The following is a 27,407-nucleotide window of genomic DNA, read 5'->3' as shown; positions in this document are numbered from 1 at the left end:
ACACTATTTTGAGTATTAACAGCTAAACAGTACAGTACTTGAACAAATAGTTTGATAAAAACAACATTATGTTGCTGAAAGCAAAACCAAGCAAGTTTGTTAGCTTTTGATCTCCATGATTTAAAGTGAACTTAAGAAACATGGTATAAATTTGCTAAAAATCTATAAAGAACACATTTGCTGGGTAGCAGCCCTCGATTGTGCTTCACTGATTTAAATTTCTTGGCTTAAATACATTTTCTTGATTAATGTTGGAGAACCTTTTATTTCTTAGTTTGAAATTAAAACTCAAAAGTTGGTGTTGCTACCTCTCACCTAGCCCAACAGAGTGCCAGGAAAAAAAAAATTCAACTATTTAGCACAAAGGGAATCAGATGCAGGGAAACAAAAACCATCCACATTGTCCAAAACAGAAAAGGTAGTTTTCTAAGTTACTCTGAGATCAGTATCACATTAATACCTGTACAGGTAATAGAAGGAAAATAAATAGAGGGGGGAAAAAAAGCTTGGAATTGAAAGGTTAATATATATTAAAAAAAAAAAATAAAGTGTAAATTGGAAGGGAAAGAAAAGATTTGGTAAAATAGTAGAAAATATGTAAGCCTTTGAACAGCCATTTTGAATCATGTTAGGGCAGGGCCTGAGAAATGCACTTTGACTATGGAATCTATTAGAAAGTAAATTTTGTGGTAAGAGAAAGGCAGAAGACTAAATGGGACCTTACTTGAATGTAAGATGTCTTTGGGAAAAAGGCAGAATGTCAGATCCCAGCCAGAGTTTAAACAAAAAAAAAAAAAAGTCTGAGTTTAACTTCTCAGAAGGATCCCGAGGATACTGCCACAATTATGGTTTTACCAGTTATAATCAGGCCATTTCAGAATATTAGTGGAAAGAAAACCATCTTTAACCTGACATGTTACAACAGAGCAAGGAAGGAGCTCTCTAACCTCATGAAAATCACTAAGATTGCAGAATTGATAAATTGCAAGGACACCTCAGCCACTTCTCGTTTTTTCTTCCTGGCAATTGCCACAGCAGTACTGCAGGCTCCACTGGGTCCACCCTTCCGCTGGTCTTCTGGCCCAAGCACAAAGAAAATGGCACTGCGGTGCATCTGTACCATTTGTAGGACTTCCGATTATCGCCTTACACGATAGCTTTGTGTAAACAGAGCTTTTGGGGTTTGGGGGCTCTTTTTCTTCCTTTCTTCTTCAACAAACTCCAAACAAGTACTGTATTTTTGCTGCCACCAAAAATTGTTAAGACTCTCTCTTAAAACTTGACTCTTACCTTCAAAGAACTGCTGCAAGGCCTCATTTTCTCCCACCACATCCATGAAAAGCCAGTAGAAGTGTTTTGCTTTCCTACTGTTTGAAGAGTTCTGCTGAGAAAAACACACTGTCTCTCTTCCAGATGACTATGACCGTGCCAAGGAACACATCATGGTTTTGTCAGAGGTTTCAATGACTTGGTCCCAGCTGATTTCATTCCTTCATAACTTGAGCCAGGGCTATACTTAAACTCTGCTACACCTAAAGGAGAATCTGACAGGGCTTTTGAGGCAAGATGAAGGTGATGTGAGTTCTTCCGTTCAGTATGTCTAATGCTCTTGTTTCAAGGACCTTTGGTCCCAGTACTAACCATAATTACACATGCGCAAAAAATGCAGCAATAAAAATTACTTATCTTGTCTCTGTACTTTCACACAGGTGATGCAATTAATACTACCGATGAATGCAATAGTAATCAAAAATGCAAGAGCAAAGCCATCACCAGTTTCACCGTAAGTACTATCCCATTTAAGGCCCTGAGCGTCAAGACTATCCAACTGGTCTAAAAAAAAAAAAAAATGTATCTCACAGAAGTTTAACTATAGGGAAGCAGAACCTCTACATTATTATTATCATTAACAAAACTAAATTACAGATTAATCTGTTTGTCTAAGGGAACACTGAAAAACACATGGAAAAGCTGAACATTGAACAAAAGCCTTTTAAGGCTAGTAGCAAACCCTATTGCACTTTCTTTAAATTGATCTTCATACACTGAAAATTACCCCTATTCTGTCACCCCTAAGCAAAGGGTAGACAAATATTCAGGCATTTTGAGAGAAGGCATCTGTTGTGGTTAGCTACAAATTAGCTACTGGAGACATAGGGGAACCCAGATGGGACTGACAGATGCTCCCCTCTACCCCTCTTCAAAGAGAGAGGCAGAGGAAGGAAAAAGAGACTTATGAGTTTAGAAGGAACTAAACTACTTTGATGAAATATTAATAATAAAATAAAAAGAAATAATGAAATATATACAAAACCATATCAAGCTCCCAGGATGACAATCACGACACTGTCTGGTACTGGGGAAGTCCCAGGCTGGACTCAGTGACGGATGGGAACCGGATTCCAGATCTGCATTCAGGAATGGGATCAAAGGCAGATGAACAGACAGAGTCCTCCTCGGATGTCGGCCATTGAAAAAAAAAAAAAAAAAAAAAAAAAAAAAAAAAAGAGATAGAGCTGACCCTTTGATCCCTCAGCTTTTATACTGAGCATGAGGCAGATGGGACAGAATACCCTGTTGACGAGGATTGGGTCACCTGTCCTGTTCGCTCCTCCCTGCAGTTGGGACCCCACTATGCTTTTCTGCTTCCAACCCTCCAACAGGGCAAGTAACAAAGTTAGCTGCCTTGGGTGTTATAGCCATAAGTATAAGCAAGAGCCTCTCTGTGTACCATACCTGGGCATCAGCTATAACCATAGGTCTTGCCACTCTGGGAGCGAACAGTGTCTGCACAATATGCTGTCAATATCAGTAGTCAGAAGAGGCCCAGCTAAGAAGCAAAGTTACTGAACAAAATTGGTCCTGTTTTACCTCAAACCAGGATAGCATCTTTCAGAGGCATTTGGTTGTGAACAACAGCTTCAGTGAAGTCAAGAACTCTGGAATAAGGCCATTTTCTGAGCTCAGAAAGAACTCAGGAACGTTCTGAGAAAAAGAACATTCATGAGAAGTAAATGTTGTGCAATTTTTACAAGCCCCAGACACTCACAGTGACACAGGTTTCTCATGAGAGGCAGCTTATATTAAAAAAATATAGAAAAGACTTCCGGGGAAGGGACTTGGAAGACAGAAGCCAGCCAATCAGTCTTTACAAGATGTTGATATAATAGAGCCAAAGTCATCACCACTGAACTACACTGGGTACATCTTTATAGTCCCTAGTATAAGAAAATCAGCTCAGCCTAAACTTTAGATACCATTTATGGCTTGACACTGTCATGTGTAGGAAGGACCCTTCTCTCCACTTGAATGAGCAACACTTATAAAGGATTATTAAGTCAGAGTAGCAGCAGCAGCTACCAGCTATCGTTCAACCACCGTTAGCTAATTCCGGAAGAGGTTTGATTTCATTATGTAAACCAAGGATTAACAATCATTTAGGAAGCATTTATAAGCCTAAGAGAAAACATAATACCAACAAATACAGTTTGTTTTCAAAGAGGGAGAAAACCAGACTCCCTTAGTACTATTGAAATAACAAACACCCTTTTAACAATTGAAGGTGGAATTACTCCAGGTTTCTACAGTAGGAACTAGTAGCCAGTAACAGGAGATTGATAAAAATATTTCATCAGTACTGAAATAGCCCAGGCTGGACATGCTCCATTACTAGTAAAATATTTAGGTTCAATTGTTTGTTTTAATCTTAACATTGAAAGGCATAGTCAAAGCCAACACTTGCAGAGTGTTTTCAGGCACATATACATGCAAGCAACACAAGTATGGTATTGAATTTCACCACTCATTCAGTTTACTTTCGTAAAAACTGAAAACACTCCAGTAAGACACTGATGAGTAGCTTTATTTTTGTTGTGCATCAAAAAACAAAAAAAGAATGAAAAGAATGATCTGTATCCACTGAGTTGTTTCTTGTTAAAACCTGCCTATGGCAGAGGGATTGGAACTCAGTGATCTTCAAGGTCCCTTCCAACCTAAACCATTCTACGATTCTATATAAACTTGCCTGTACTTCTAATGTTTTTCAGTTTACCTGCCAGTGCTTTAATCTTATTTGTTACTGCTAAATGGCTGTCATGATCAAGACCTAGCGTATTTCCAAAACTGTTTTTACATAGCAAGTCTACCACATACCCACAACTATGTTCCTTGTAACTTAATCAACTGTCTGCTTTCTGCTTGGACTACGCCCAGAGAAAAAGGACTGCTTGAACTTGAAGTGCAAAAGTAGCACTTGAACAGGAAAAGCATCTTCTGTAAGAAGCCATGACCCTTTTTTGGGTTCTCTTTGTAGCAAATTGTATGTGTGAAGAAACTGCTAACATTATATGGAAATAATCATCAGCATGTTAAAGAAATCATGTAACAGATATTTTCCACTTTTAAGGACAGCTGTGGGATAGTGATGCATAAAACACTGGAAACTGGAAATCCCCAAAAAGCAGGAGGGAAAAAAAAAAAATCATTTAAAGGAATGGAAGAACTCTAATAAATTAGAGGGGAAAGAGGAAGTTTTTAGCAGGCAGACAGGGATCGGGGCATATTTCTAACTAAAGAGCGAACAAGGTAATTTTATGATTTCTTGATGTTTGAAAAGCACCCTAATTTAGACAGAAGATATAATGAAGAGTGGATATAGCGGATATGTTTCTCTTCTTACATTGTTTTAAAAAATAAAAATATAGGAAAGTAGCACTTGAGAGAATTCCAGGTTTTCCTAATTGTCTGTTACCTGTATTGCATACATGCATGAAGAGATACATACACATATCTAAACACTAAAATGAAAAAAATGTCAGGCATATATTCCCTCTTCATAAAATCATCTCAGTTTTACATATCAGGGAGGTGCACATCATTCTGCATCACAAACAACAGAAGACAGACACTGCTTCAGACTAACGCTTTAATCAGAAGTTTTGTTTTTAAATGTAAATTACAATCACTAATACACCTGCAAGTGCTTACCACGTTTGTTCAGCTAAGTATTATATGTATGCATATACAGCATAGGTCAGTTTAAAACAATCACAGTACTTCTTAGTGCAATCTGCAAAAGGAGAAAGATCTTGAACCCACTTTGTGGAAATAAATATCAAGTGACAAAAAAAGATTCAGCAATTTTAGTTATGTATATTCAATGAAGTTCATGCATGCGCAAGAGTAAAAAGATCTAGAGCTCTTCCTTGTAGTAGCCAAGTTTTGCTAGTGACATCTCTCTTCTCAGCTGCATAACTTCCCAGAACATCTGATCCACTAAAAAAAAAAAAACCAAAACAGAAATATCATTAAACATACTGAATTCATATTTTATTTCAACTGATGTATACAGGCTGCCTCACTGTACATCACTTCAGGGGAACTTAAGTAGCATACATCTAGTAAAACCAGAATTAATACGCGAGGGCTATTTGTGCTTGGTTGTGACAAAATTTGTTAAAGTATTTTTTAAATCATGGTCCTATAAAAAAATCCCCAAATTTTAGATGATTTCTTTTTAAACTGGAGAACAAAAATCATCCGTACTTCTTGTCAGCTTCAGTTAATTGCTGTTTTTCATTTTAATTGCCTTGCCCCTTCACTCATTTTCTGCAAAATTAAAAGACTGCAAGAAGAAAAAAGCAGAACTTTTTGGATAAGAATTGTTTCATCAAAGAATTTGTAATTTTGTTATAATTTTTACATTTGAAATCTTTCTTCCTGCCTCTTTTTTTCCTACCAGTACCCCGCCAGCAACAATAAACTAGAGAGAAAAAGGACTTTTTTTTTTTTCATCTGTATTTTGCTGAACTTGATGAATCTACAGCATACCTTAAGCTTCTAGATGCGACAGCAATACAAATCAAAATTAAGTATATAATTACTCAAGACAAAAATAATTTCCATGTGGTCAAGATCATGATGTAGAATGACTACAAGTATTATTAAGCTGAGCAACAAGTACAAAGTCTTCACTACCGTATTTCAAAAACCGCTTTTTAAGTAACCTCTGTCTCAAAAATTATATTGTACGTAAGTAGAAATGCTGCATGCAATGCATTATGCAGACAATTATCACGAGTGCCCACGTTCTTCTTATTGTTGAAATATTTATATAAGTTTACAAATGCAAATTCAATGCTTTTAACGGTAAAAATTACAATTAAGCTGAAACACCAAACTCAAGTTTTTTCAAAATTTCTTATGAAGAATAAATAATTCTGATAATGCAGAAAATACTTCATTATTTGATGGAAAAAATATTAACTTAATTTCTTTATCCTCAATAGCAAAGTAAACAACTTTTAATTGAAACTATGTAAGTCCTTTTGATCAAAAGCCTTTTAACTATAAACCAAATTAAAACAATTTTCAAGATCTTTTGCAATGCTAGTACATCAGTAAAAATTACTACCATCTGAAGGTGTTATTAAACATAATTTAGTGTATGACATAGGTGAATTTCTGATGAATTCCATGAAAATTCCCCATGAAACCAAGGAAGTTGACAGCATTATATGTTGTAAAGAACAGTCTCTCTATTTATCACCTCAGGAATATTTCATGTTAGAAATGGAAACAAAAGATTTGGGTGTAGCTAAAACACTGAGCTCTTGAAATTGGGAAACATCAGGAGAGACGACTATAGGCGAGGTAGATCAAAGTGGGGATAATTCTAGCCAAATTCTAGATGAAGACAATCCACACAGACTCAAAGACTAGAAGAATGAAAAGCACAGACATCCATAAACACTGCAATGCTGTTTCACTCTACTTTCAAAAATGCAACTGAACTACAAAAATAATAATTTAAATTTAAAAAGTGAAAGCAATTTTTTAAATTAACTATTGACATGGGGCTAGTGACAGTTCTTCCACTGTCTGTGCTTAGCAAATCCAGTAGCCTAAGTGATATGGTCTGTTTCAAAAAAAAACCTTGGACTGAAGGCTGTTGGGCAATATTCTTTGACTTAGACAGGAAATACAATTACATCAATTATGTACAGTTTAAACACAATCAAATTATCATCATTTTCTCTTATAGTGATAAACAGCTAAAATAGTCTTGCAAATGAAGACCAATAACTACAAGTCCAACATAATATATTTTTTAAGTCCAGAATTAAGTAACTATGTGTACAGTGCATACATTTTCATAACCATCTTCTTTTATATGGACATATTGAAACCAAATAGCACAGTTAAGCAAATTTCCAAATTACTGCATAGACAGAGTTTAAATAGGCAGTTGTTGGATATGCTCTTCTGACTGAAAAAAAAAAGGAACTGGGTATCTCTGATGGGGAAAAAAAAACCACCAGCCTGAAGCAATGGCAGTAAAAAAACACATTTATCTTTTGGAGTTGGGGGGTAATCAAGCCTTACTTTGTCAGATACATTTATAAGCAGAGCCCTAATCAAGACACTTTGCCATGCCACAGCAATGACCAACACCTCATTTCTCAGCTGCACTCAGCTGAACAATTACAGTATGGTTTCCTGTTTATTTTTTACAATTTAACCCAAAATACTGTGATCCTTGCCAGTTCTCCCTGAAAGAAAGGGAGACACAAGAAACACTGTCTCCCACAAGAAACGCTGTCTGAATTCTCAATGCACGAAATCAGAGGACACACCAAAACACCAAGTGAAAGAAGAAAAAATGGCCCAGATCAAACCAAACTTAAGGGTTTTTTTTGGTCTAAAATATCTCCATATTCTGTGAAAGAGCCTTTATTTTTTTAATACTGTGTGGAAAAACTGTGACTAACTCCTCTCATTACAGAATTTTTCATAAAATTTCTTACTGAATAACATAAGGGAGTTTTAGATGGACTAAAAGTCACTGCTTTTTAATTTGTTGTTATTGTTTAAAAAAAAAAAAACAACAACAACTTTAGAGGGTAGGATATCACCAAATTCTTGTAATGACAATAAGTACCAACAGATAGCTTTCTTGTAACGTCAGGTCACTGCTATCATGCAAAGACAGGAAGTTTAAGGCACATGCACTATGTAAATTTCTATTTATATTTGCCAAATACAATTTCCTACTCACCATCTTGCTGCTTCAACAGTCCTTGCTGGATGTATCGAATATACGTAAAGAAGTTACACACAGAAGTGATCTGAACCCACATAAAAATAATAGTGGTTAATATCATTTTGTATAATGCTATGGGAAAATAACTAAATAACTACCACTCAAAATGAAATCACAGTAAATCTACTTACCCTGTAACGACAGAAAGGAGAAATGTAGTAATAACTGCTTGAATCTCCTAATTTGATTCTATGCTTGCATGACTTACTTTGTCCACTGAGAGCACATTTCCTACAAAAACATAAAGTTTGCATGATTTAATAGACAAATCTGACATTAATGTCTAAACACCTGCATGTGTTTAAGGTGTTAATGTAATTGCTTCATATTGGCACAGATACCCAAGTCTACCTTCATTTTACAAGCTGTAATTATTACATTATGTTGTCAACTATTTTAGTACCACAAGGACTAATTTTGTTTCAATACTGGTGCACGGTGATGCATTTCTGATTTTTAAAACTTTCTTACGCTCTGGTCATGTACTTCCACATTCACCAATTCAAACTGGCTTGGCAACTCTGGAACAATGGGATTACTTTAGCTTGTCATGTGTGAAATAAACATTGTTTAAATTACCAGTTGATGCCAACATTTAAACAGATTTTTTAAATTCTGCTTGAATTTTCATTTCATCATAAAGATATCAGCCCTACAGAATAGCAGTCAATTCTTTGAAGCGTCTCAGGCACGTTTTAAGACCAGCTTTGCATTTATGCCCAAATTGAAATAGTATTTTATATTCAGAATACAAAATAATTTGATACAAAAGAAAACAGGCTGTCTGGCAATAATTCTTTCCATTACCATTATAAAAAGTGATGGCTAAATAATCAAGTTTATTACTTCTGATGTATTGCAAGTATGTCATATTTAGGAACAAGGAAAAGTCAGTAGTCACCATGAATTCTTCCCAAAAAACAATTCAGGAAAAGGCAGAGAATTTTTAAAGATTTCCTCCAACATTCTTTAGAAAAAATAAGGTTTGAATACCTGAATACGCTGCTATTAATACGATCTTAATAAATGTAAATAAAACACAAAATGGAATTTCTATATTGCAGCACCTCAGATGATCTGGGTTGTCATGGCATCCACTGTTTCATTGATTTTAAAAGCTGCTGGCTCTTCTCCCTTCTATTTCTACCTCATAAAATTAGTGAGTATAAAAACAAGCAGCCTTTCAAAAGTGAAACAAAAATTACTAAGCTTCTGTCATTCTAAACAGTGGCTCAGAGGCCCTTTTAAATAGCCTGCAGCTGGTCCACACAACCATATAAGACAGGAGAAAATTGAAGAGTGTATATGATTTTCCATAGCAATTTATAAGGACTGACAGCAGTCCATTGATCCAAGAAATCCTATAGCAGCTGAAACAAGCTGATCGCAATTTCAGTCAAGCTTTTGTGAGAAGACAGACAGCCTTTCAATGCTAGGAAAATAAAGCCTTTTTTTCCTTCTGGCTATAGAATTACCTTCTATATGTTATCTTCCATCACAACAGTTTAAATGCCGGCATGACGGTTACTACTAATGACTCAGTTCTGCGCTGTACAGCACACATGCAGCTTAGCACTTTGTTCCCCGTGGGGACAATTATTTGAATCCTGCAGGGAAACCCAGCTGCCTTACGTTAAGGCAGCACTTACTACACACCATCACAGGCACCATTCAATAACTCCTGTATATCAAGAACCTTTATTCATTATTATCACAGCTCTCCGCCTTCAGCTCCTTATTTTGCTGTTGGGCTATTACCTACTATTTTATGCATCTCTTCCTCCATCCTCCAGACAACTGTACAATAAAATAATTCCTTTAAAAACATTACTCTAGTTTTTGTTATTATTTATTTACAGCTTGTCTATATTTTGTTGCCTATTTAAGAACATGTTTTCAATAAAAAATAGTGCTTTGCACCATATAAAAATAAAAAAATGTGAAACTGCTACTCTGATTCATTGAAAACTGGAACACCTATTTCCCATTCAGTGCCAGTAATCATATATAAAGCAAAGCACATTCGCTGCCAAAATACACTTAAATACTGCATATTCCTTACCTATGACTTATCTACAAGCACTGCCACTAAAATTTTTGTTGCTACATGACAGCAGGAAAAAGGAGAAAGGAGTACGCCTAGCCTTGTGATACATCTAAAGTAACTACATTACAATTTGTGCATAGTCATCTCAAAACATTAATTTATATATACCTAGCCAGCTACTTAAGGTTACATAAATTCTAGGTAAAAATTTATCTTACACTGGAGAAAACAGGTTAAAAATCTTATTAAACTCCTGAATGATGCAATTGAGTCTCTTGCTTTTGAGTAAATATTTCATCATGTCAAGACATAGGGAAGTTGCTTGAACCACAATGATTTTAAATCAATTTGCCAATTGCTCGTTAATGACACATGACTTGTTTCAGTAGCTTCTGGCTCTCCAGATTCTCTGTTGCATTCATGGAACACAGCTCACGGCCTTGTATCTTGGACTTGAAATCACCACCCCTTAAGTAGTTCCATTATTGGTGGTGGAACCTCCTGATGAGAGGGGTTACAGCTTAAAGAGCATGTTTTCTGGTGACAGAAGTAAGCTCAAGAATATACAATTGCCTGAATTTTGTAGACTAATAATAATTTTCATTTATTATTTTCATTTTTATACAGCTTCTTTAAAGAGAAAGTAAAACATTTTGAAGTTCAATGTATTTTTTCTTCCACTCAAAAATAGAGAAAAAACAAGAACTAAAAACCAACAGCAGTAAGAAAGAAAAAAAATCTTAAGAGCCAGATGAAAACATTTTGATGCAAGTTTTCTATCAGAAAATTGAACTCCGATAATATAGATGTTACAGAGACAATTGTCAACTTGACCAACAGAAAAGTAAAGGCTTTATCAAGATTTGGAAAGCTCCAGATTAACACTGACCTTGCTTACTTAACCCAGACATACACTAAAGCACACTACAAATCCCTTCTTTCTCCTCCACATCCATCATGGCCCCAGTGCCTCAGGCAAGCCCCTCCCACCTAACTTCAATGTCTGCATCAGTACCTGACAAGTCTTGCTTCAGATTCCTCTAGGACCATTCCAAAACTTCCAAGATAATCTTCCTATCACTCAAGCATACTTCCTGCTCTTAAGTTCAAATTCACTTTCATTCCCACTTCACTACATTCCTCCTGCTCAAATTCAGAAGATTTAGTCTATACACCTCCTCTCAAATCCTTCAGCTACCTTAGTGCGCTATGTACATCCTAAATTTCTTAGCCCACAAATATTCTAGATGTCCGATATTCAGCCTGTGCTACTTCAATACCCATTTCTTTCATTACACTTTCCAGGTGACAGTCCCTAGTTCAAAAGCATCTGGTTTAAGTATCAGGATGGTCTTCTCCAAGGAAGTGAATATCACTTTTGCAGTCAATGCATCATAAGTGAAGTAAACAGCTCTCCCAAAAAGGGAATTTGTCTTAAAGGTTTTTTTCTATATTAGTCTTTTTTAAAGTTTAATTTACTAGTTGCTTACTTTCTGCATAAAATTTTGTAACAGCAATCCTAAAGTCTTAGATTTTAGGAAATAAAGTTTGAGATACACAAATTTGACTGAGGTGATCAGCCGATAGCAGTTTTCTCAATTTGAAAGTTATCCCAAATGAGTCAAGATTCCCCCTCTGTCTGTTAGCTTAACGTACTTTGGTCCCCCACATTCAACTGCAGAAGCTTTCACAAATCGAACAGGTTGCAAGCCAACAGGTTCAATGCTCAGAGTGTTGTTTTCAACAGCTTCCAGAACAGCTGAGGCCAACTGGAAGAAAAATTTAGAAAACAGTTAAAAACAGCTCTGCATTACCCATTGCCTCAAAGCAGTGACACATTTCTTCTTCCGTAAAGTTAGGAACTTTGAAAAAGTCAATTCCCCGAAAAGAAATTCAATTACAAATGAGATTTTGCTTTCATTGTGAGCAAGAGGTTCCATTTCCAGGCTCCTGTTTAAAATCTGCCCTCCAAATAACCCTGCCCTCCCTGAGGCAAGATAACTGCCTTTACAGCCAGGAATGCAGTCAAGCACGTTTAAAATGCTAACTGTATTTTCAGTCACTCCTCATAAGCCCAAACAGCATATACATTTGTACATGCAGTGTTCTTGTCAGAAACTGGATACAGCACAAACTTTGTTTATTTTAAAAAATTGCTCTAATTTTCTTCTTGTATGGAAACACAAAATGAGGCAGCATGTCTCCTTATCTTGCAAACAAACAAGTAAGTGTTATGTCACTGTTTTTCAGCCAAAGATAGCTTTAGAAATGTGTCCAAACAAGTAAGACTGAACAATACAACAGACAGAAAAGCGAACATAATACATAGAAAAGTCAGTTGCAACTTTCAAACACTAGTCTAATTAAAACATCGCTTTCATGAAACAATGTGCAACTTTCCTCAGGCTTTTTATGTTAGTTCTTAATAAACACACAATAATAAGATACTAGAAATACATTCATTTTGCTTTATTGGACCCAATACTTATTCAAGACTACTGTTTAAGTATGGACAAGTACCAGCTATTACTTGAATTAGAAGAAGGTGCAATTTATGTTATTAGTGAAATAATTCTGTGCCAAGGTTCTTTCCTACCAAGTAATAAAGACATTTTTCTATTGTACTTCGAATATTTTAAAACCAGAATGTTACTACTAAAGTCGTTCATATGAAATACTCTGCCATCTCCCAAAAGCATAACAAAACACTACACATACACAAGAGGCTACTGAGGGTTAATGTAATACTTCAACCATTCAGATAACTGCATTTCCAATTATTCAAAAACACAATACACTTGTAGTTTATTGTTTGGGTTGACTGCACATTAGTTTATTGATATTCAAGTGACAACAGAAGTTGGTCTCAATACAGAGCATCTCCAAACAATAACTGACAAGTGCTAGAAGCCTCATTCTTTCCTTAAGAGGAAATATGAATCTACAGTAGTTATATCACCACTGAAGCAGAAAAAAAAAAAAAAACAAAATGAAGTTGCTGGGAAAGACAACAGGGTGACTTACGTACACATACTGCAGAAGCAATTTAATTCCCATAGTAACTAAGTAAACTTTTTGGTGGGAGAGGTTGGTATGATGCTGTACTCCAACCATAATGAACTGGTATACAATTAACTAAAAGATGATGCATGCTTATGGCCTTAACAGTCGATTAAAAGCATGGGAAAAGAACGTAATACCACATGAAAACAACAGATAAACATTATGAAAAGACAGAATTTTCCATGTGAGATGTTTAATTTTATTGGGAGAAAAAAAATCAAGTCTGAGGGCTTTAAAATTTGCTATTCTTATTTTAGCTAGATCTAAGAATACGGTCCCTTTCCCCTAGAGACCGATACCACAACTACAGCTTGCAAATGCTACCTAAGAACAAAAATGAAATAAAGCAGTTGGAATCAGTGGAAACAGATCAACGTTATTACCAAGATGGGTAAAATTCTAGTCTTTCCTGTGTACGGGAGAGTGTGTGGGAATAACACAAGGATAAAAGTCTCATAATTCACTCCATCTAAAACCATGTTCCCAAACTGCCCCTGTTGAAACCCATCAAATCCCTAAATCTAATTCTTGTAATTCAAAACTCTTAAAAAAATAAAATGCCCAGACTGTGTTTACAGCCTTCTCTGATTGATATGAGAGAAAACTGGTTCACAAAATTAAATATGTTGGTCTCTACTGCCCCCTATATAAACAAGAGACAGTGACAGGACACTATTTCTAAAAAACAGTATCTTTGAAACATCAGGGAAAAAAAACCAACCATCCATTCCTACAAACATCAGGAGTAAGGAAAGAATAGAGCTAAAAAGACCATATCCGGAATAGCATAATGGTGAAGAAAATAAATGGTCATTTCAATACTCTAGACTAAACTTCAGCACTTCACTGTAAACTGTTACACTCTAATGAAACAAAAATGGTTAAACTTCAAAGGAAAACATTTTTAATACAGTCTATTGGCTTCATGTAACATATTTGTCAGTGACCACATTTAGACTATTTCCATTACCTCACTTTTTGAGAAGGTTAAACACGGAAAAATATCTTCCCGATAAATTTTGTCCAAGAAAGGACATGTTCTGTCCATAGTAGGCTCATCCTTCCAAGATCTGAATTCATTGTACAAAGATAGGTCAGCCTAGAACACAAAGATTCACATATTTTAGCACTGCAATTATCATATTACTGTACCATTTGCAAATATCCACAGGTTAATAATAGGCATTAAAACTAAATGCCTTCCATCACACTGTGAAAGAATGCTATTGTACCCCAGCTATGAACACCTTCTGAAATTTTAAGACTGTAAATATAAGCAAATCAAAACATATCATTTTCAAGACACAAACATAATGCATTCACTGGTCACTGCACCAGCAGGGACAAGCTAATTACCTCTCCCCCATTTCCTAAGCTTCCAGGATAGCTTTGAAAAATTTAACTGACTGCTCAACAGAAAAAAAGCCAAAACTTAATTTTCTTCTTGATGCATTTTCATTACAGCATTTTAGTCCATCTCAATTTCTGTGAGTTATAGAAGAGAAATCTAAAGAAAACAACTGCAATCCTAGACATCTTATATGTTCACCCTGCATCTGAATAGAACACACTGCTATCTGAACACGAAAAAGAAAACAGACATTTCACGCACTAAATACACTAGCAAATGAAAGCAGGAATTCAATATACAAATCAATTAAAATTATACTCTTATTCTTCATTTTTCATCTTTCTGCCCAAACTGCATGCTACAACAGGAAGGCAAGAATATTCACTGGGCATGATTTAGAATCATAAGATCTTTTTCAAACCGAAACGATTCTAAGATCAACAAGTCCAACCATTAACCTAACACTGCCAAGTTACCACTAAACCATGTTGCTCAGCACTGCATCTACATGTCTTTCAAATACCTCCAGGGATGGTGACACCACCACTTTCCTGGGCAGCCTGTTCCAATGCTTGACAAGCCTTTCAGTGAAGAAATATTTCCTAATATCCAATCTAAACCTTCCCTGGCACAACTTGAGACCATTTCGTCTTATCATACCACCTGTTACTTGGGAGAAGAGACCAAACTCCACCTTGCTACCGCCTCCTTTCAGGTAGCTGTAGAGATCGATACGGTCTCCCCTCAGCCTCCTTTTCTCCAGGCTAAACGACGCCAGTTCCCTCAGTCTCTCCTCATAATTGTGCTTCTAGACACTTTGTTGCCCTTCTCTGAACACGCTCCAGAACCTCAATGCCCCTCCTGAAGTGAGGGGCCCAAAACTGGATGCAGTACTTGAGGTGCGACCTCACCAGTGCTGAGGTACAGTCACTTCCCTAGTCCTGCTTGGCCACAATTTCTGATACAAGCCAGGATGCTGTTGGCCTTCTTGGCCACCTGGGCACACTGCTGGCTCGTATTCAGCCAGCTATCGACCACCACCCCCTGGTCCTTTTCTACCAGGCAGCTTTTGAGCCACTCCACCCCAAGCCTGTAGTGCTGCATGGGGTTGTTGTGACCCAAGTGCAGGACCCGGTGGCCTTGATGAACCTCACCATTGGCCTTGGCCCACTGATCCAGCCTGTCCTGATCCCCCTGTAGAGCCCTCCTACCCTCAAGCAGATCAACATGCCCACCTAACTTGGTGTCCTCTGCAAACTTACTGAGGGTGCACTCAATCTCGTCATCCAGATTGTTGATAGAGACATTAAAAAGAATAGGCCCCAATACCGAGCCCTGGGGAACATCACATGCAATTGGCTGCCAACTGGATTTAACTCCATTCACCACCACTCTTTGGGCCCAGCCATTCAGCCAGTTTTTAACCCAGCAAAGCGTACACCCATCCAAGCCATGAGCAGCCAGTTTCTCCAGAATGCTGTGAAAAACAGTGTCAAAAGCTCTACTAAAGTCTAGGTAGACAACATCCACAGCCTTTCCCTTGTCCACTAAGCAAGTCATTGATGAACCTGCTCCCCCACAGCTCCTCTAGTCAATGAAGAAATACTAAAAGAACCCATTAAATCATGCTAGGAATAAGCATGCTCTGTGTTAGGAAGAGATGGTTTTATCTGCTTTGAAAACACCTTGTTTCATCAGCTTCATGTTGAGATCAGTTTAGCAGTGGGAAGGCACCTATTCAGTCTGGCGTTTGGGAGATCGGTACTAGGTCACTATTAAGATCTACAACCTGTCCCATGGGCTGGCTACCCACTAACAGCTGGAGCACACTGAGGTAGTCGCAGAGCACACCTTTAGGGTTTAGGGTTACTTGAGAGGGAACCTGTTAATGGGCACCAATACTGCTCCAAGATGTGAACCAAGCAGAGTGGGGATGAGTGCTTCCAACGCATACTCCTAATCCAACGTAAAAGACTAATGCCAGTCCCCAACATGAAACACCATCCTGCTCCTCAGATGCAACGCTGTCCTCAGACTGGTTTTGACACTCTGCTGACACAGACTTCAGCACCTTTCCCCTCCAACTGGTTCTTAAATCCCTTTCTTGTACTATCGCAGACCTATACTCCTAAAATCTGAACCTAAAGCTATAGGAAGGAATGTATACTGCAAGCCAAAGATAAAGCAGGATGTGATTTTAAAATTTTGTAATATTAAAAAAGAATAATACAGATGAGAATGAAACAGGGAAAATAATGTTTATTATTTATTAAAATAATTTATTTTTATTCCAACTAAAAAGACCAGTACACTGCTTTGAACCAACCTCTTTCAGTCTTTTCTTCTTTCCCCATGCATCACCCCTTCTCTGATCTGCTAGCACTTTGCCATTCTTCTACATATATTTTTGGGGGAGTTCTTTTGCCATTTTCGTTGGGTGTTTTTCTTGCAAAAGAACCTACAAAAATTAGACTGGCAAATTTGTTTTCCATTAGAGCTACTTGCCTTACACTCAGGTACAATCAGGAACAACCATCTTAATTAAGCCAGTCTATAGATGTTCCGGTTGCTAAGCCACCAACCTCATTGTACAAATGAAATTCAATAGGTGTAATTTGCTCCCTAAATGAACACTTTCCATACCGTAAAACTCATCTCAGGTCTGGTTTTAAAATGCATACAACCAAGAGATATCAGCAGAAAAAAAAAAAAGACATTTTAAATTGGTACTATATGCTTCTAAAAATCAAGATACGTTTCTTATTAATTCAGTTATTTTCTAGATTTAACTCAATTTCCCCCAAAACCCTGCAATTTATAAAGAAGCTGCTTTGAAAACACTGCTCAGTGAATATAGCTTGATGCTCTTCCTTTTCAATCTACACTGTTACATGTGAATCTCCTCCCTGCCTTTATTTGCGCTTTCACCAGATCAAAGTTTTTATTACCTGCAATTAAATGTACAGCCAATTGTAATAATAGTTCTAGTTAAACTTTTAATGTTTTCATTTTACAATAAAATACAACATCAGAGAAACATTTCAGCTCTTTGAACAACACTGACACGCTTATCAGCATTTACACTGAGTGGATGCTACCTACCTGCCTAAGATCCAGGCAGCTATTCAGCTTGGCTAAGTCTTGTCAATACTGAAATTAATTAGATACGTCTACTTATTCTAGAGGTCACTCCCACATGTTAGGAACCATTTTATGGGATGTTGGCACCCTTCTGGCTCCACTGCAATTTAGGGTAGACAGAGAGCCACTCTAACTCTGTCTACTTTCCACACAAAAACTTGAGAGCTGATGTGTATTACACCCAGCTTCATCTAACATCTCGAAACACAATGCTCTGGGTGGTAGACTCTCCATAAGGGTCCAAAGCTATATTCCACACACCACAAGGCCACTACGTACCTCTGAGCAAGGGTGCTCTCAGGCCCCCTTTTGAAGCCGAGTCACTGAAAATCAGAAGAACAAAGGGGTAACCTAACTCAGTGGCGAGAACATTTAGCAAGAAGGGGGTAGAATGAGGGTTTCAGAACCAGCTCCCAGAAATGCAAGAACATTTACCCTAGACCAACAATAAACAAAAGCAGTAAACAAAACCACAAAACACTGGATAACAAAAGCAGTAGGGAAGCCCTATCTCCCTTGCTTAAAACAATGTCTTAACCACCATGCCTGAGGCAGTCTTGCTTTCTTCATCCCATGCTGCACTCCATTAAGTGCTCCTGCTCAGAAGCGAGATAGAAAGCCAAGTCCCAGTAGGTGGAAAATCCATGTGTTTCTTACTAAGTCCCTAAGCTGCCACTGGAAGAAACCTGTTTTGAGCAGCCTTGATCAGCATTGAAGTGTCTCCTTCTGCAGCCAACAGAAAGGTGACTGAACTAAAGAAAGAAAAATGTCAGGCAGACTGGACCTTCTGAAGCACGTCCTTCACATTCACCACTTTCTCTCCACAAGAAATTAAGGCAAAACAGATTTCTCCCCTCTCACTTTTGCCTGACACTTAAAAATTTCATTGACTCATGACCTCTGTGTGATGCTTACAAAGTAACTGGATTCCATCCCAGCTCTCCCCCTTTCTGAAGGGCAATAAGGATTCAATTTTAATAAGGAAAACATCCTGGATACCACTGACAGCAGGCAGGCAAGATGTAAAGCTTTTTTTTTTTTGGTGAAGCCCAAGTACAAAACAGATAAGGAAAATACCTTTATCTTCTAGATTTTTAGTAAAAAGGTGTATAGTATAAATGCACTTAATGATGACTGGCAAAACAAAGTATAAAAATGGCCACTGTGAATCACATTAAAGATCCAGTTAGACTGTTACCTGTCTGACAATGGCCAGCAGTCACAGAGCTGGCTGCAGAGCAGTATGAGAGAAGACAGTGACGTGTCTTCATTTTACAGCCTCTCAACTTCTAGCAATCTACAGTTAAAGAAGTTTCCTAAGCCAAATATCATAACTATCTTCTATACACCTTGACAGCATTTTCTTTTGTCACTCTGCATGACTACATTTTGAACACATTTATATTTGTAATCTTGCTACCTCGTGACAGAGTTGTAAAGTTTCGTTATGTACTGACTGAAAATTATTTTACTTTTAGCTTCCAGAGTTTTCATATTAAAAGAAATCAGGAATATTTGTTCACTATTCATCTTCCCCATGTCAACTGTGACTGTATAGATTTTTGTTCTACCTCAAGTGTCTCTCTCTACACAGAAATACTTCTATAGGTTTGACCATTTATGTCACACTTCCTCATATTTTCATTATGTCCTTTCAGAGATGAAAGTATCATAGCTGCATGCATAGACACACATATTTACCACATACAGCAGTATAATGCTTTTTCTTTTGCTATTTATTCCTTTCCTAACAATTTCTAAGGCTCTGTAGGTCTTTGACCATCACTGAGCACTGAGGTGGTGTTTTCAGAGAATTATCCACAAGTACACTTTTTTCTTCCAGCACAATGTAGCTATTTCTAAGTCCGCAACAGCATGTCTGCTAGACTTGCATTTTATATAAAAATATATAATATAAAATTACTCTTCCTCTTTTCTATGACAGTTTATGAAATGTTTATGAAAGTTTATGAACTTGTGGACTTCGTAAAAAAAGCCCCCAGAACTTGTCATTCAGTTATACGGTATTTTTCTTTTGAATTACCATCTTCCAATTATTCATTCCAGTATTTCAAATCTTACCTCATCTTCCCATCATGATTTAAAGGTAAACAAGACTTGGAAAAATCACCACATACTGGTATGTAAGAAAAATTTTCTTCCATTAATGAAAAATATCTCTAAAATAGTCCTTATTACACGAAGATTTAATATATACTAGATTTACTATGAGTAAAACAAACAATAAAGCCAGCTTATCAGCAAAAAGAGGACAATCCTTGTACTGTTACCTCTTTACAGTCTTTTACAATTGGCTGCATCATGGTCAGGTCCTGATGACTGCCACCCATAGCACTGCTTGTACTCTTGTTTCTCGCATGGCCTTTCTTAAAAGGAGTTTTTCCAGTAGACTGAAAATCCTTAGTTGGAGATGTCGGTGAAGTAGACAGTACTAGTGTTTTCAATGCTGCTACTTCAGCCTGGAGGACATCAATCTTGGAGGGGGAGCAGAAATAAAGTAATTAACAAACAAAAACATCATCCTAGGCTATGAATATGTTAAATCATTTAACAAAATTTCCAGTTATCTTGGTTCAAATCAAGACTTCATCTTCCAACAGTACTAACACACATATGCCTACGCAAAAGCGTATTGTAGTAACACTGGCTTCCTATGCACCTTGCTAGCTCTCTGACATGATGCTGAAACACCAGCTGTGTCCATAGATGTTAGCTAAGAATATGTCAAGGCAACACAAACCAACTTAGTATATATTTTAATAACGTATACAGGTAACGCTCTATTTACATCTTTATGATTCACACTTTAGATTTATAACCATGCGAAAAAACAAAGCAAGCAAGCCGGAAAAAACTCACCTTTCCCTGTGCTTCTTTTAACTGTTTTTCTGCTGCAGCTTGTTTGACATTAGCTTCTTTAACCATCTTGTGTGCTTCCTATAAAAAATGTTTAGCTAGTGTAAATGCTTCACACAAATTTACTAGATCTAGTTAAAAAAAAAACTAAGGACATACTTTTGCTTTATGGACACTACTTCTCAATAGTAAGTTGTGCAACAGTCTGATATTAAATAGTTACATACCAAAAAAAGACCTACAAATCTATCATCTGGATTCATTACTGGCCCACCAAGTTTCTTCTCCTTGGTCCTGAGCCCAGATTCAGAAATTCAGCAACTCCACCCACCCCCCTCCAGCAGGAACAATACCTGTCATGAACACCAGGCTCCAGTCACGCTTCAGTGGCTGACAAGTCAAGCTCCTTGACCCCATAAAGACTCAACCAGTAGCAACAAAACCAACATGGGCACAGTAGCACCTTCAAAAGAACTTCTCCCTTCTTCTAGCCAGAATAACCAGTTTTAGTCAACTGTAAATTTGTGCATGAAGGAACCAGTCAAACAACTATGAAGTCTAAATTCTTACCATCAATTCAACAGACAAAGCAGTAAGTTAAAAATAGTTTACAGATTAATAAACATTTCTTAAGTAGAACAGAAAAAGCACTAAAAAATAATCCAACTAAAGAAACAAAGCTAAGCCAATAAAGAAGAAAGTGTAAAAGGACTAGGAATTTTTTATACATCCTTTTACCTCATACCTCTAAGCCTTTTGTCTGCATAATGTATTTGTTTAGGCTCTGATCCAGCAATTTGCTCCTGTGTTCAAACTATTCTTCTTACTTGGTACTTACTGAAGGCAACAAAGATTGAAAGAACAAGGCCACAGACTAAATTACTTAGGATAGGATCCTTCTCATATCTGTAAAGCGCCTAGCACGTATCTGGACGCTATATAAATAAAACAAAAAAGTTCATACATCATCATACCAAAAGATCTGGCTCTCACTGGCATACAACAGAGTTGCATAATGTGGGTTTGTAAAATTCTCTTAAGTAAAAACAGACACATGCAGGAATGGGAACATACACATTTATACAATGTGTACAAATACATTTAACATTGACCATGCAGTTTCTGCTTAGTGATGCACCTTTGAAAGCAAAGCATGTTACAGTGCAATATAATATATACACCCAGCTGTGCAAAACAAGTCTCAATCCTCCATTGGGATGCATTAATATAAGCTCCAGCATATCCACTTATACAGTCACTGAAGTCAGTGGGATTCAGAATAGAACATGAATTCAAGGGCTGTAAATCCCAGTGCAAAAATCAAGAAACTTCATCACTGTGTGTTGTTAGGGCCTCTTAGAGAAATCAAATCACAAAAGAAAATTCAAGTGACATGCCCACTACAGTTGGAAGCTCTGAATAATCAAAACGCAAAGAATTACTACAAATACACTATTTCAAACATAGTTTTAATAAATTGATATATTGTTCTCAGCTATGAAGTATCATTAATATAAAATTTCACTCTATATATAATATAAAAGAGGAATTTTTATTCCTCTACAGTTAAAATACCTGCCCAACATTTTCCTCCCTCCCAATATACACAAGTATTTATGCTAAAAAGTACCCTTCCAGTCTTCCATTTATTCTCTACACACAGGAACTGCTTAATATTTTAAGTAACTTTGCCCTACTGGGATGATATAATAAAATGTGTTGCCAGCCCACAGAGCAGTTTGTAATTTGATTTTTGAATGTCAGTATTTTCAAGGTTTTAATAGCACTTTCATTCCAATAAATCATCATAGGTTTAAATACTGTTTCTAAAACATACCTAATGTTGTATCTTTATGCATATGCTGAAAACCAATACTTAGAATTTGGTAAACATATAAATCATCTCTGGATTATGACATTTACTCTGACAGTTATGGGTATTGCAATTTAGCCTCTAGGTATTGCTAGATATATTCCTATGATAAAATGAGAACAGATCCTGCTTCAAGTATGGATTTAAGATATTTTTTTCTGTGTAATACAAGCTCACAGTCTTTGCTGGCACTACTGCCTTTTTTTCAAATGAAAAGGTCCCACTTAAAGTTCAGGCTTCTCACTTGGTAACCAGGTTCCACCCCAGTGCATCACTCAGTATTAATGTTTCTTTTCAAGTTTGTGGGAGTAGCATGCTGCCAGACCCAAAATTCAAAAGCTGAAACCATGGTTAATTTATGTACTTGCTACCTCCATTGATCTGGCACTACATTATTTTTTTTTTTTATTTAGTCACCATGGCAACCCCAAATTTAGCCCTTATCTAGATAGCCTTACTGTCTGACAGAGAAGCTGTCTCAAAATAGTTATGCCAAAAAATAAGCTTAAGTAGTTTTAAGCTTTATGATAGATTTTCCTTATTTTCTTCGTTTTGTGTCTAGGCAGACTGACTAGCTCAACAAGGTCTCTTTCATCTAATGAAAAGTCTACCGCTTGCTCTTAAGCCTCTATTTCAACACACCCGGGTCTTCAGGACGCAAATCCCTTTATAAGCTTATTGCAGAAAAATTCAGCATACAATATACTGATTCTACATAAAACATCTGGCTCAGCTTCCTTTAAGTATATCACATCGAAGACTCCAACAAACCTCAAACAGACTAGCTGTAAGTTCTTCCAATTCCTGTCCAAGTTGATCTCGCACTTTAGAAAGCCTTTCACATTCTTCATCTTTTAACTTCAGCTCCTATGGAAAATTGAAAGTTATTTATTCTGACTTAGAGTAGTAATTTGGCCTTTTAAAGCTAATACCACAGATAGGGGGGAGAAAAAGAAAAAAAAAAAGTCAGAGGCACATAAAACCTTTGCTAAACAAAGCCTTTCAAAATATTAATCTTAATACTAGAAGCAATTAATACTTTACATACATATAGCTATTCCTCCTGCTATACAGCAATATACCAGGCCAATCTAACGTATCTCTAACCTAGCCATCAGCATTTCCAAAATACTCTGAAGTAAAAAAAGCTTTTTTCCTGAAAGTATAGAAGACTTGAGTCACTTAAAATATAGATCAAGTTAATTATCGGGACAGAGAAAATACCAGTTCTGTTTACCCATTCCTTAACAGACACTTAAGGAAAGTAATGCTCTTTTTTTTAAAAAAAGAAAAAGCTTTGTCTCAAGACAATCTCCAATTCTAAAAGAGTCTTAAAACATATTCTACTATAAATACTGTCTCCTGCGTATCTCCTTACAACTAATACAATTCAAAAATCATACTGCAATTATATGCTTGCTCTTGTTTATGCAGATATATAAATCAAATTACAGCAGCCTAATAAAATTCAAAATGTTATTTGTCTACAACACTAAAATTTGGGTGAAGGCAGCCTGACTATACCACTCTCACATTAAGATTTTAACACAGATTTGGCAGTATAAGGGTTACACATGCCCAAACACATCTGTATTTTCCCAAGTCTGAAGGAAAAGTGGGGTAATTTGCAGAGAAGTACAAAACGTTCAACAAGGAATTTGAAAGAAAGGTTCCTCTCCCCTTTCCCAACCGTTAAACCCTGGAATCTCTTGCAAGAAGGAGAAGGATGGAGAGAAAAAGGGAAACAAAAGCAGTGAGATCCACTATGACCTTTCAAGCATTTTTTTGGCCCCAACTCTCCTTCTACCCCCATCTAGTTCTTCTGCCTCTTCTTTTCCCCCTGCCAAGCTAGCTATTACACTACCATGGCTCCTGAAATGCGGGACCCAAGCCTGTCACTGACAAGTTAAAGACTCCAAATACAATCTAGCAAGGCTTTGCTTTGAAAACCTCCAGAAACTAGTAAAGAAAACAGCTACCTTAAGAAAACTCTGGGAGGTCAGTCACTACAGACTCAAAAAAAGGCCCAAATGAGAGCTTTCCTTGTGTTTCTGGGAGGTGGCTAGTATTCCTCCCAAAGTCTTCATGACTGAGCAGTGTTGTACACAACGATGTGGAAAACTACACCTTGCCTTGTAGCATGCTGATATTAGGTCTTGCTTTCAACTTCTGCAGTGAAACTGGCAACAGATTTTCCTTCAAGATGAAAATCTTAATTTTCCTTTGATTTTGGCTCCTAAATTCAACAAGTGTTTGAGGAGTGTTCTAGACTCATATAGTATAAAAGGCATTATTTCTCCTTTCTTTTATTTGGTTTTAACTTTGGATAATAACTATTTTGAAAGGTACCACTTAAGTGATCAGGTTTTTCCAAATGTGGTATTTCTCAGAGTACTCAACTCTTATTTACTAGCTACTATTTTGGACACAGTGACCTATCTCAAAAAAGAAAGGCAGGAAAACAGCTACAGATGGAGGGAAAAGAGAAGGAAAAAGGAATATAAAAAGCCAAAGAAAAAAAAAATACTGGAAAAAAAGAGGCTAAAAAAAGAAAGGGGAAACAAAATTTTATTAATTAATTTTGTGTTGGTTTGAAGTATTTCATACATAAAGTATGGCTCTTAATAAGGAAATGAAAGATTCTGATGCAAATGCTTAAAGCTCAAGTTTCATGTGTTCCTATATTGCAGAGAATACATAATACATTTCATTTGCTTTACTTCACTGATTTGTAAGGAAAATGCTACATACACATCAATACTTCTTAAAAGGAGGTTATATTAATCTTCACGTCAAGAATTATCAAACTCACAATGAAGGTAGAACTACCCCAGGTTCACTTCAGGGCTATCACTACTAATACACTGTTTTAAGTGAGATGGTTACAGTTTTGCCTGCAACTGGAAAGATTAGCGGGGTTTAAATTAAAATTTAGGCAGACAAGTAAAGCTACTTAACAGAAACAAAAAGGAGACAACACCAGGCAGACTACTACACATGGCTGCTTAGCTAGATTTGTCAAACACTGGGCAAGTTTCCATGACATGATTCAGAAGGAGCATAATATAACACATTATTTTGCCAAGCAAGTTTAATAGCTTGGATTCTTTAAGCAGGGCAGAAATAAAAAGTGCCCAAAGCAAAAAGCTTAGCAGTTATTAGAAACTTTACTGCTGCCTGTGTCTTAAAGGTATTACTGGAGGCTTCCCAGCCATACACAATATAGAGGCAGAAGAGACTTGCGTGTGCTAGACTAACCATCCATGCTGCAGTCCTTCCCACATTACTGTTCTGAAAAATTAACTACATGAAAAAGATAAGCTATTATAAAGCACACCACACACAGTTGTCTAAGTAGGTAATAAAAAAAATTTAACTTGCATGGAAAAACACCGTAAAGTTTAAAAAAAAATCCTATATCAAAGAGTCACATTATCGCTTATTTCACTTTGATCTTCACAGACAGACTACAAGGTGGGTCTTTAGAAAGAACCAGTGAGATAAAGAATGCAAACTGCTGCTTCAAAAGCGTTCGTATTTTAAATTCTAGAAAGAAAATCATCCTGCATCTAGTTCAGCAATTTAACAAAGTCAGAACTAGATGCAGAAGATAAAGGAGAGAGCAAAGATTTTCTACAGATTATCACCTAAAATCAGAACCATGGGATACCGCTGAATTCTGAAGTTGTCAAAAAATCTTGCATTTATATTAGAATGTGTTTCTATTTGAACGGTCTTCACTCAGCACCCAAGTTAAGCAACCTACAGAAAAATTAGTCCACTGCAACCACATTTACAAGGGTGTTTAATGTAAGAGAAGGTCCAGAATATCTTTTCAGAGACAAAAGCATTTCACAAACTATTGAATTATCATCTTGTAGTGTGGGTGAAGACGTTTCTATTTTGCTTGCATGTAGTCTTCTACTTGCCTGAGAAAATTTCTATGCCTACAACCGCATCAGTCAGAGATGTGGAAACTGAAAACTTTCATCATTCAAAGACAGCAAGGAACTGCTAAAACACCTTCAGAGAACAGACTCATTTTTAAAAAAAAAATCACAAGCCAGTGACCTTACAATTCAGTTGCAATTTGTTTCAGAAAAGCTTGAAAGCATACTCTTCAGCGGAGTTCTGGGATGATACATTATTCTGGAGCATCCTTATTTTTATCGTTTAACTTACAAGCAAATAGCAACAGAAATTTAAGAATGTTGAATGCACTGTATAGTACTACTGGAATTCCTGGATAGTTATTGTGAATGTCTTTATTCATTAATTCATGTAGAGTTTTAAAATGTCATGTTTTACTGTGGAAAAATAGATTTAACTGTCAGTGCTAGCCTGTGCAGAAACACTATAATAATGGCAACAGCCTCTGTTACACTGCATTCTTTAACAGCAGGCAGAATAATGGAAAAAAGTCTACTTCAAATCCTGTATTGACACATAAGACCTGAAGACAAGAGATCAAACTGCAACACTCAGTTTGTTTCTGAGATGAAGAATGCATACAGAAATTGCAGCCTTTGACAGAAAAATCTAGATCTGAGGATCAGGTTCTTACACTACAATTGAAATTTACAACACCACATTCTATACTGTCGCCTCCTTCACAAGGATCACTGTATCAGTGTGGAAAACACTCTCTCAATTTCACTATACTAGGGGAATATCAGTAATTCACATTTCTACTACAAGAAGTCAAACATGGTTTTACTTGTTACCAACAAACCTATAGATCTTAATCTAAAGACTGTGGGAAGCATGGAATTCATTCTCAAACCAAATACAGTACTTGCAACCAACACCTCTGGTAGACTGCTCTTTCCTCATCAGAGAGGAGGGATAACCAACAGTGACAGCTGATCATTTCAACACTCCAAGAGAAAATATATCACCACAGAAACCCAAGTTTCCCTCTGCAGTCATGGATTACATCATTATACTGATGGTC

The 27,407-nt window shown here is 36.7% G+C and overlaps 2 protein-coding genes across 2 annotated transcripts in view; both read right to left on the bottom strand.

Annotated features, from left to right (window-relative positions):
• MYRFL (myelin regulatory factor like) overlaps positions 1-1,336 on the bottom strand; it is a gene marked incomplete at its 5' end in the record, with an annotated part of 47,438 nt that extends 46,102 nt beyond the window's left edge. Inside the window, one exon of the mRNA XM_082483181.1 lies at positions 1,291-1,336. Coding sequence (XP_082339307.1) covers positions 1,291-1,336 — 46 coding nt within the window. The remainder of the gene's footprint in view (positions 1-1,290) is intronic.
• Positions 1,337-4,916: 3,580 nt separating this feature from the next.
• Positions 4,917-27,407, bottom strand: part of RAB3IP (RAB3A interacting protein) — a 34,679-nt gene continuing 12,188 nt past the window's right edge. The window contains exons 4-11 of the mRNA XM_082488859.1: positions 23,225-23,320; positions 20,584-20,661; positions 19,995-20,198; positions 14,182-14,310; positions 11,805-11,917; positions 8,233-8,332; positions 8,057-8,126; positions 4,917-5,274 (exon numbers count right to left, since the gene is read on the bottom strand). Coding sequence (XP_082344985.1) covers positions 5,192-5,274; positions 8,057-8,126; positions 8,233-8,332; positions 11,805-11,917; positions 14,182-14,310; positions 19,995-20,198; positions 20,584-20,661; positions 23,225-23,320 — 873 coding nt within the window. The 3' untranslated portion in view covers positions 4,917-5,191. The remainder of the gene's footprint in view (positions 5,275-8,056; positions 8,127-8,232; positions 8,333-11,804; positions 11,918-14,181; positions 14,311-19,994; positions 20,199-20,583; positions 20,662-23,224; positions 23,321-27,407) is intronic.

Source organism: Vanellus vanellus (genome assembly GCF_965231255.1).
Source record: "Vanellus vanellus genome assembly, chromosome: 1".
Lineage (NCBI taxonomy): Eukaryota > Metazoa > Chordata > Aves > Charadriiformes > Charadriidae > Vanellus > Vanellus vanellus.
Note: the sequence above shows the minus strand (reverse complement) of the source record. Positions and strands in the feature narration are given on the sequence as shown.